We start from the raw sequence: 10,976 nt of genomic DNA, 5'->3' as shown, positions 1-10,976 counted from the left end.
TTAAACGAATCTTGCAACCGCATCTCACCCGCAAGGCGAGGCGAAACCAAGACAAGCCCCCTGATATTCCGGACTGATGGCACTATCGTAATTAGGACCATTCATTCCTCCATCGTCCGATTCGATTGTTGATTGCATCCGACGGCGTAGAGTGGATGTCAAACTCCGGGTACGAAATCCATGGATGGGAAATAATGATTGGGTATATGGGAGTGCGAGTATTTGACCACGAAGCCAAAATTTTACCACCAAAATAAATAAAAGAAGCGGAAAAAAATGAGTAATTTGAGAGAAAGGAGACCACCAGCCATTTCTTAATTCTTTTTCTAATTTAGAGAGGGGGAGAGGTATAACCTCCTCCTTTTCCTTGTTTCCATCTCCTTTCTCTCCTCTCCTGTTCTTCTTCTTCTTCTTCTTCTCTCGCTCCGTTGTGAGCTCGGCGATGGAGAGGAAGAGAGAGGAGAGGGCTTAGGGGTTCGGGATTTGTGTATTTTATTACGAAGGGAGAAGAGGATGCATACGCTGCGGCGGCTCAAGAGCATCGCTTCGGGCCGCTCCTCCATCTCCGATCCTGTGAGCCCTACCCTTTCTTATTTCGCTATTTGAAGCATCTGTTATTAGTTTATTTGTCGATTAATCTCTGTATTGTTATTTGTTTGATTCTATGACCAATTCACAAAGGAATCAGAATTTGGTGTTCCTTCTGTAATGGAATTTGCAAAAGAATAAAACCAATTCGAGAAGTTATACGATACGACCTCCCTCTTCTCTCTTCTCATAAATTTCCTATCACAGTGTTCTGACTTGGTAGAATGTTTGCCACCTTCAAGTAAGGGTGGAGACTCTGGCACCAAAAGAACCAAGTTTGATCAGGATGGTGGAGAGAAACTTCCTACTGAACAAAATCTGATTGAAGACGAATATATTGGTGTAGACGAACATAAGAGATCCGGTAGTGCTGATATTGATGCGTGCGAATCTTCGATGGATCCTACTGCCAGAACTGAAGAGATTGGTGTTAGCGAGCTTCCAAAGGAAATGCATGAGATGACAATTAGAGACGATAAAGTTAACGACCATAATGAGAAGGTTCAACTCAATGCGCCAATGTTTCCTCTTGCTCTATTACATTATATCTGTCAGTTTGATTGATTATAATGAGTGTTTATAGGAGATGGAGGGTTCAATGGTGAATGGAAATGGAACAGAGACGGGTCAGATTGTTACAATGACAATAGGTGGTCGAAATGGACAGCCAAAACAGGTGATTTTTCCCCTGACGTATTTGTTTTTGGTACTTGGCAGCTTCTTGTCTTGTTCTTAACATAACAGCAATGTCGCTCCATCAACTTGTAGTACTTCATTCCTGATTTCATCAGTTAGTTATGCTAGATTTATTCTGTCCGGGTGTTCTCTTTTCTCTTTGTCTATTTGTTTAGCTGCTTCCTGTAACTTTTTTTCATTGATGGTAGAAAATTGTTAGAGTACTTGTGTCATTTTTAAGCTTTGGTATTGACCCTAATATTCAAGATTTTGTTAGATTAACTTGTCTATGAATTGGTTGTTATATGTAAATTCTGTTTTAATATATTGGACATTTATATCTTTTTGATTCTGAATCTCCGTATCCTCTCGACCTTTATCTCTCTTCTTTTATTGATCAACTGATTAATATATACTTTTTGCTAATGGATGTCAGACAGTTTCTTATATGGCGGAACGTATTGTCGGCACCGGTTCATTTGGTGTAGTCTTTCAGGTAAATGGAAATGGCTTTATTATAGTCTGATGTGTGAGGTTTATACTATATTGCGCTTCATTATTTCCCTGCAAACTATGGACAGGCTAAGTGCATGGAGACAGGGGAGACTGTTGCAATTAAGAAGGTGCTCCAAGATAAGAGATATAAGAACCGGGAGCTCCAAACTATGCACTTACTCAACCATCCTAATGTGGTTCAGCTAAAGCATCATTTCTTTTCAACCACCGAGAAAGATGAAGTTTACCTCAATCTCGTACTTGAGTATGTCTCGGAGACGGTTTACCGCATAGGAAAATACTACAACCGGATGAACCAGCATGTGCCTCTTATACATGTTCAGTTATATATATACCAGGTTAATTATCTGCTAGCACATCAGTCTTTTTTAATTGTCTACTGTTATAGAATGTCTTTTCCATGGGTTGTTTGGAATTGGTAAATTTTACAATTCAATGATGTCTACATGTTCTCTCTTTTTTAGATATGCCGTGCTCTTGCTTACATCCATCGTGTTATAGGCATATGCCATCGTGATATTAAGCCACAAAATATGTTGGTAAGAGATTTTCTCATCTCTTGTCTGTCTTTATTGTAAGTTCTTTCTGGTTGTGTATTAGTCTGATGAGTACAGTTTTAAATACTAGAGCAAACTGTATGGATTGTAAGGAGACCTTTTCCTCATAGATTAGGAGCATTGTTGAGTTGTTATCACTTCAATCATCTGTTGGGTATCAGATTAGCAGTTTGGGTCTCCAGCAAGAAGCTTCCTGACCTTCATTACCTAGTAGTATGTTTTCAACGCCATCAATTAAAGCTTTGTGATTTAGAGAAACTTATCTAATCATAGTTGGTCTTACATAATTTCCTCTTACTTTCAAGTTTCAACACCATGAATCACGCAATATAGACATGAATTGCTCTCCCTCGAGCAAAATTCTGTCACCATCCTCTATTGCAGGAAGCTAGGAATCTCTGTTCTTAATGCTATATATTACATGCTGGGGTTGTAAGCCACAATGAAGTTCATGTTGTAGGTCAATCCTCACACTATCAATTAGAGATCTCTGATTTAGAGAAATGTGTTTGTGCTAATGTTGATCCTGTTTAATTTCCTTGAATTTTCAACATCGTGAATCGTGCAACATAGACATGAGTTGCAGGTAACTGTCATTAAGCAACACTCTGTCATAGTAATTGTGTTGCAGGAACCGGTGTTAACAATATAGTTTGAATGCTGGGTTCTATATATTAGTAACTAAGTTCATGTTGCAGGTCAATCCTCACACTCATCAATTAAAGCTTTGTGATTTTGGTAGTGCGAAAAAATTGGTATGTCATTATTTTGAAATTTATCATGTATGATACTTTTTTGCAACCTAACATTTAATTCACCAATTTCAGGTTCCAGGAGAGCCTAATATATCATACATTTGCTCACGATACTATAGGGCTCCTGAACTAATATTTGGTGCTACAGAGTATACAACAGCCATTGATGTATGGTCTGTTGGTTGTGTTTTTGCTGAGCTTCTAATTGGACAGGTGAGCTTTCTGCCAATCTGCTTAAGTTCTTGTATTTCTTTTTTCTCAATAAAGGGAATCTATTGCATTTGATATTAGTATAATTACCATTGAAGATAATGCTTCAAGTAGGTGATAGAATGTCTCTGGTGCTATAAAGTTCATTTAAATGTGGACTATTTTGTCGGCTATTAAGACATACTTCCTATTGTTATATGTCCTCAAGTATCCTCATATGTTGGATCTGGAGCTTCAGTTCAAACAGTGCTTTGTAGCCTTCTGTATGAGGTTTCATTTGCTTATAAGACAGCCTAAATTTCACCCTTCTGAAATTGTGCCTTTGGTCGTTTTTCTTTTATTTAGACTATGTGTTTTATAAGATTTAAACAGGACCAACTTGCCTCTCTTGCATTTCTGGAGTAACTTAAGTTTTGCTTTTTGACCAATTTGACCATTACTCTTGGATAACTAGTTTCTTCTAACATGGCAGCACAAGTTTTGGTTAGCTTTCGGCATTTTTGCTTCTTGTTGCTAGTGTCAATGTAGTACCACTTGATCAACCAGGTTCTCACTAATATCAGTTGAAAACATGGAGCAACAAGGGACACCTAGACAATGCTTGTTTGTTTGCATTAGATACTTCTATCATTCTCAGTTCAATAAATATCAAATAGATAAATGTTATTCATATATATTTCTTTGTGTAGTTATTTTGTTTCCCTGAGACCAAATTTAAAATTGCAACGAGCCTATACTGGGGAAGTACTTGTGTGAGATTTTATCATGCTTGCTTAATGAATACAAATCCAAGATATCGCTAACTTTTTGGTTACTTTGCATGTACCTTCTGCTTAAACTGTTCATCCAAGTGAGATTAGTAGTCCATAAACTTGGTTGAATTACAAAGAGCTTTTTGCCATTTCCTAACCTAAAGATACAAAACGTAACCAATTGTTTGATAATCATTCTTCACATGCTCACAAGAGAATAGACATAAAGCTTTAGAAACACCCTATGGACTTTTTGTCTTTAATATGTTAATTACCATTATGTCCATGTGGCACTCTTGAAGTGGGGCTGTTCAAGTTACATAGACACACATACAGAGAGACCTGCTGATCTGATTTGAAACACAACACTTTGTTTGAAATGTGTAAAATCAATAGTTGTTATAAATTTAAGGAACAAGGGATCATTCAAATAGACGAAGTTGCAGCCTGTTGTGAAATCAGGGACATGAAGATGTGGCCAGGGTTCCAGCTTGAAGTCTTTCTACCTTTTCTTTTCTTAGTTGAAGTGTGCTAGACCCTTGTTGGGAAAATACTTGGATACCATAATGTCTATTTTAAACTAGGTAATAAACCATGCATAAACTAGTTGGAATTTTCTAGATTAAACATTTTAGCTTTGATGTGGAGATTTTTCTTTGGTAGGTTTCATATAACAGGAATATTCCATTGATCTTTCCTTCTTTACATGAATGGTATGCAGCCTCTGTTCCCTGGAGAAAGTGGTGTTGACCAGCTGGTGGAAATCATCAAGGTCTTGCATAGTTACATTCATGCTGCTTATGGACTATTTTGGTTTTCCTGTGAGATGAACTTGTTTTCAACTGATCGTTCTTGTTATACAAGATCCTAGGTACCCCAACACGAGAAGAGATTAAGTGTATGAATCCCAATTACACGGAGTTCAAATTTCCACAGATCAAAGCTCGTCCCTGGCACAAGGTGAAGATGCTTTAGAGCTTAGGCAAACTAAGATGATTTTCTAATAATTTTTTTATTTTGCCAGATTTTTAACAAGCGTCTTCCTCCGGAGGCAATTGATCTTGTATCAAGGCTACTCCAGTACTCGCCAAATTTGCGTTGCACTGCTGTACGAATCTGTCACTTTAAGTATAAGATGCTCCTGAATCTTTTAATTATAACATAGATGCTCTCTTGCATTCTTACCTAGATTTCCATGCATCCTGAATTTGCATGTTTGCCTATAAATAAGTAGGGTATTCCTCTCAAGAAATAGTTCACGGTGGTAATTTTGAAAACATATTGTTGCTTACCTCTGCTTGATCTGTTTATAACTACCTTTGTTCTTATTATGCTAGCCTCTGCCTTTGGCTAGCAGATGAAGTGTTCATGGCTCTTCTTTCTCACTTCAGATTGTTCACTTCTGATCAACACAGAAATGCCCACTGTTATCTCCTGTAACTGCAGAGCACTAACATACATCCAAGCCTTTGGGCTTGTTGACTTCTATGTTCCAGAGTTAAATAGCAGAACCTGCATGTGCAATTCAACTTTGTAATATATTGACCTATTTTCATGTAATAAACTGCATACGCCAATTTCTTTTGAGGTTTACATCTGTTATCACCATGCTTTACGATAGCAATCTGAACCGCTTGCACTATGCTAGTGTTGATTAGAACTCAGGACTTAAGCAATCCCAGAACAGTTTGCAAATCAGGATCTGTTATCTGCTTGCACATTCATTCTGCTGTTAGATGTTATGAAATTGGCATATACCATTTACCGCATCACAGATGCAGCTTGATAAATTAGCAAAGTATTAAAAGTGACGTGAAGTAATTAATTACACGGCTATTAATATGTTAAACACTTTGAAATAGCTCAATAAATTAAATGTTGGATCAATGCTGCAGCTGGAGGCGTGTGCTCATCCATTTTTTGACGTGTTGAAAGACCCCAACACCCGTTTGCCAAATGGACGCCCCCTACCTCCTCTATTTAACTTCACTAGCCAAGGTAATTACGTGCCCATTTCCCTTAGCTTCTTTGCATATCTGTTTCAGAATTAATTCCTTCATGTAACTTTATGCCTGAAGTTTAAAGTCTGGCTCTTTTGTACATGAACATCATTCCGATGTGTTTGCAGAGCTTGAAGGCGCTTCTCCCGAACTAGTTCAGCGGCTCATTCCTGAGATTAAATGAAGGATTACGGCAGCAGCTGTAGCAGCAGCAACAACATATTATTTTGGTACTCAGTAAAAGGACTCCAATGTGGAAGGTGCAAACACTAGCAAATCTGTTGTGGGTGGAACCCGGCAATGACTCTAATTAAATGATTGAAGAGGCCAACAACCCTAAAGGAAGGGAGATCCATCCATATGATAGATTTTCCACAAGTATTTTCGAGGTGGCTTCATGCACATGGAGAGAGGTGACGTGCTCTTGGCTCATCTATGTTGAATTTATCCACTCCCTGAGATTGTTCTACAAGCCAGCTGCAATTTTGGAAAGTGCCAAGTTAGACACCAACCAGTCTCTGGTTTAGCAATGTATTTTGATAGCAAGAATCTTAATTGCTAGTTACATCTTAATGTTTGCGTTCTGTTATTGGTTATGTGGGACACGTATTGGTTCTGAGCTTCAAGTTCTTCCGTCTGGTTTCTTTTATGCGTTCCAAAGACCTCCAGTTGGGCTTATGCAAAACTAATATATTGATTAAGCATCAAGCTAAGCTTTGAAATCGATTAGATTCTCTTTAATTGAAATCTTGCTACTAAGCCAGATTCACCCTCAATGTATCTGATTTTTTTCCAGTACGACTTGCAGCTTCATGGTGCTCAAATAATTGTCGTCCTGTTGGTTCACAGTTGAAAATATCACTTTTGAAATGAACAGCAGGTCAATTTAATTCAAATCGACCTCAAGTTGAAGGCCGAATCTGTCCTCTTAATCACTGTAGCAAATCTCAGCTTCAACGGGATTCATGAAGCTTCTCACATCAATATTTCATCTCATAATCTAACATTCAGCTACAATGGGATACATGCCACTACTCACATCAATATTTCATCTCACAATCTAACATTTCGTGGGAGCGACTTAACAAGATCTTTCAAAATGAAAATAGATTCAGAGATAATAAAAGACAAAAAGCCAAATTTGCCAGCCAAATGAGTGCATAGTCTTCGTCCAAGTAATATGTTTCTGCACCAACCGCTATCACTTCCTACAGATATCCTAGCCATATAGGTAGCATGTCTCAGTTAAAATGTTGAAGTTTCATGATTCCACTGATAGCAGAAAAGGTCTCTCTTCCAAGAAGATACTCATGGGGCTTTTGCAGTCTCCCTAACCAGCGAAAGCTTAGCCAGAAGACCAGAGAGCTGAAGCAGTGAGCCAACACCATCACAGATTCTCATATGGGCAAATCCTGCTTCCTGAACCCAGTGAAGGAAAAGTGCAGTTCTAAATTTTATATCTTGGACAATTATGAAACGAAAGCATCAGTTGCTCCAGTTAGTTACCTTCAAGAATTCCAGCTTCAGATATTCGGCCATGTCATAGTTTTTTATAATGCGGAAGAGAGTGGTAATTATGTCAGTGGGAGAATAGCCCAGATCATAAAGTTGCTTCAGACCAGCACAAGCATCATCAAACTTTCCCTCAAGTACATTACGAACCATACTTTTGACATGCAAGGGATGAGGTTGATCACAAACCTTAGCCAACATTGTAATGGGTATCCATTAGAAAGGCATCAACACCAAATATGAAAGCGAATAATGAAAAATTGATCAAACCTTGAACACATTCTCCTGATTAACAAAACGGAACCCACTGAAGGTAGCCTGCAGATTGTTCAAAGCTTGCCTCATATCACCATCAGCAGTGAATATGATGGCCTCAAGGCCTTCTGGGACATAAGGGACCTATTTCATGGTTTTAACAAGACTTAGCAGAATAGATACAATTCAAACCGCAGTAGAAATGTAGTGTAGAGCGCACTGATAAGATCATATAAGTTCGCCAGTGATGTATGACGAGTTCATTTCACTAAAAGATGAAGAGCTTTAGATATAAAAGGTGATATAACCTCATTTTTACTAGCTTATTGTTTTAAAATCACCACAAGATGTAATATAAGAAGCTAGCTTATAAAGATTGAAGTAATTCTAGGCGAATCTAGGTGGGATAAGAAACATACAAAGACGTGCAATAATCAGTGAAGTATTTTTACCTTCTCAGCTGCCACTACGACCATAAGCCGACCAAGAATCTCTTGATCAGACAACCTTGAGAAGCGAACAAGAGCACATCTACTCTGAATGGGCTCTATGATTTTGGATGATGTGTTGCACGCGAGAGCAAACCTCGTGGTGTTTGAATAGATCTCCATCGTCCTCCTCAAAGCTTGTTGTGCCCCAGATGTCATGCTACATATTTCCAACATCAGAGCACAACCATCAAAGATCATAAAAGACAATACCTTTGGCCATATATTATCAGAGAATCCTAACAAAGTACCTGTCCGCCTCATCCAAAATAACGATCTTGTGACGCCCAGGCAAGAGGGTCACTTTCTTCTGGGCGAACATTTTAATCTTGTTCCTCACTACATCAATACCCCTATCGGAATTGGAGCGAAAAAAGAAAACTAACTTGATCCTCGTTAATAACAATGCCATGAAGGAAACAAGCAGTATCAATACCTATCATCAGATGCATTCAACTCAAGAACCGCCTCCCGGTAATTAGGTCCTAAGAGCTCATGAGCAAGTGCAAGTATGCTCGTAGTCTTCCCAGTTCCTGGAGGGCCCTAAAGATACAAGACAATTGAAAACCCAAAATGCAAATTAATGACCGCGAGAAACCTGTTCGAGGAAATCCCCAACTGGGTTTGCGCAAAAGTGAGGTTTTGGAGATTGCACTGGGGCTCACGGAGAGGATGAGATTCGGCATGTTCCCGTCTCGGGCGATGACTTGGAGGCGAGAGACCGCGTCGGAGTTGCCGACTACGTCGGCCATTTTGGCGGGTCGGTACTTCTCGACCCATGGGATGTCGTAGTTGCTGCCGGCGGAGGAGGAAGGAGGAGGGGAGGATGAGGAGGCCATGGCTTTAAGGTTTAGAGAGAGAGAGAAAGAGGGGAAACCCTTGGGCTTAGCGGTGGAGGGGAGGAGGGGAGGGGTGACTTGGAAACCTCGGACTTTGGGCTAGGATCCAGCTCGCTCGCTCGTCCTCTAACAAGCCAGATGTGGTTACTGAAGAAAAAGTTGATATAGAATACTTAGCGTCTTTTTATGTATACTTTATTATAGTCTTAAAATTGAAGGCACTTACTATTAACCTAAGTACCTCTTTTTTTTATACAAATAACCTATTTTTATTATTTTTAAATTCATTTCTTTACTTTTAATAAAATATCAGAAAAACTAGTTGGAACTATTCTTATATTTATTATTGGATTTTTAAGAAACACCGTGGTGATTCTATGACCTATAGTGAAATGCTTGTCAGTTGTCAACGTGTATTGCTACCCTTGAGCAAAAAGGAGTACATCTCCCTTCTCCCCTTCTCCCTTCTTCCTTTTGATGAATCGTACTGATGGTCTTCGTTCAACTCTCCATCATAAACAAACATTTTGTTGTCATACTCCATCAAATTAGCCTTAGGTGTCATACCAAATCCCGTAAGCTTGATTAAAGAAAGGGATAATATCTCCTCCTTTCACCTCACTACTCGCATCAATAAGCAACACGACTTTATTGGTGCTCTGTCTACTTCTCATGGTATCCTCCTCCATTGTATAGAAGATTTATAGGTTTTTATAGAGAGTTGTGGTGTTAGGATCTCCGAGGTGAAGGATTATTGCTCAACTCTATCAGTCATAACTGTTGTATAATTTGGTTAAGTTGATAACTAAGGATGAGATAAAAATATCTTGCTGTCGATGCTGATTAATAAAACTCTTAATTTGAATAGTTTTCAAGTTAAATTTTAAGAAATATTAACAAGTTCAATCCGTCGGTCACTTTCTTGAATCTCACTCCCTTTTCACTAACCGGGGACGAATCTATATTTCTCTCGCTCGTAAAAAGTCTTAACTTAGACCGAGGTTATTGATTATGAGCCAATTTTCTTTTGTAATATTAATTATCAAATCTTATCTAAAATACTTAGAAATATAATTATATTTTATTTGACCGATATAATTAGATCTGGGCAAATAAGTTTATTTATGGGTAAATAAATTCATGATAATCTTCTAGTAGCCCCAAAATTTGTTTGCTTTTTAAAATTAATTTAAAAAAAAAGCCTACGAATCTAACAAATTACGGGATACCAGGGGTTGCATGAATAGTGGATTTTCAAAACAAATTTATTAACAGGATAAAAGCGTCAACCTCTTATCCTAGCTGCTCATTATTTTTAAGTGGTTGTACTTTTTCTAATGTTTTTGTGAAAATATAGTTTCGCTGAGGTGACCCTTTGTCCAATTACCGCTTCACTGTAATGACTTAGCTCTTACAGGTGCTAAATTAAGAAGAGATGTCTTAGTAGCCACCTTATGTGTGTTAAGTATCTTCTCATTGTGGTTCAAACTAATATGACCTCCTATGATGCTCTAATGACCCTTCCCAGAATTATGAGGATATTACTAATCTATGCATTAAAATAGATAAATCTAAAGTTTATTTTCCTGCCAATTTTCCTTTAAATGACGAATCCGTTGTCTTAAATTGCATGAGGGTCTTTCCTTTTAAGTACTAAACATTTGTTAGTCATAGAGATCATGAGAATTTTGTTGGCAAGAATTATATCCAAGTTAGCAGGGTGTTTTTTGCAAGCAAAAAATTAGTAGGTTGAAAACGTAGTGCTAAACTTTCTTAGAGGGAGGGGATTATTATTTATAATTTTGGGCCTACTTTATTTGAATTTTTTT

The 10,976-nt window shown here is 38.1% G+C and overlaps 2 protein-coding genes across 2 annotated transcripts; one reads left to right on the top strand and one right to left on the bottom strand.

The window, feature by feature from the left end:
• Positions 1-309: 309 nt before the first annotated feature.
• On the top strand, positions 310-6,672 carry LOC140762206 (shaggy-related protein kinase epsilon-like). Its single transcript, XM_073099848.1, has 13 exons — positions 310-573; positions 796-1,089; positions 1,172-1,264; positions 1,700-1,759; positions 1,845-2,117; positions 2,244-2,318; positions 3,035-3,091; positions 3,164-3,304; positions 4,775-4,825; positions 4,918-5,013; positions 5,078-5,161; positions 5,949-6,051; positions 6,182-6,672. Exons 1-13 carry the CDS (start codon positions 514-516, stop codon positions 6,235-6,237), a joined length of 1,443 nt encoding a protein of 480 aa, XP_072955949.1. The 5' UTR covers positions 310-513; the 3' UTR covers positions 6,238-6,672.
• A 343-nt stretch (positions 6,673-7,015) lies between these two features.
• On the bottom strand, positions 7,016-9,286 carry LOC140762207 (replication factor C subunit 2). The gene is made up of 7 exons (XM_073099849.1): positions 8,974-9,286; positions 8,745-8,851; positions 8,560-8,661; positions 8,273-8,468; positions 7,836-7,964; positions 7,560-7,754; positions 7,016-7,472 (listed from the first exon to the last, which is right to left on the bottom strand). Exons 1-7 carry the CDS (start codon positions 9,145-9,147, stop codon positions 7,362-7,364), a joined length of 1,014 nt encoding a protein of 337 aa, XP_072955950.1. The 5' UTR covers positions 9,148-9,286; the 3' UTR covers positions 7,016-7,361.
• Positions 9,287-10,976: the final 1,690 nt, after the last annotated feature.

Source organism: Typha angustifolia, chromosome 7, assembly GCF_048772165.1.
Source record: "Typha angustifolia cultivar Huaian chromosome 7, ASM4877216v1, whole genome shotgun sequence".
Classification (NCBI taxonomy): domain Eukaryota; kingdom Viridiplantae; phylum Streptophyta; class Magnoliopsida; order Poales; family Typhaceae; genus Typha; species Typha angustifolia.
Note: the sequence above shows the minus strand (reverse complement) of the source record. Positions and strands in the feature narration are given on the sequence as shown.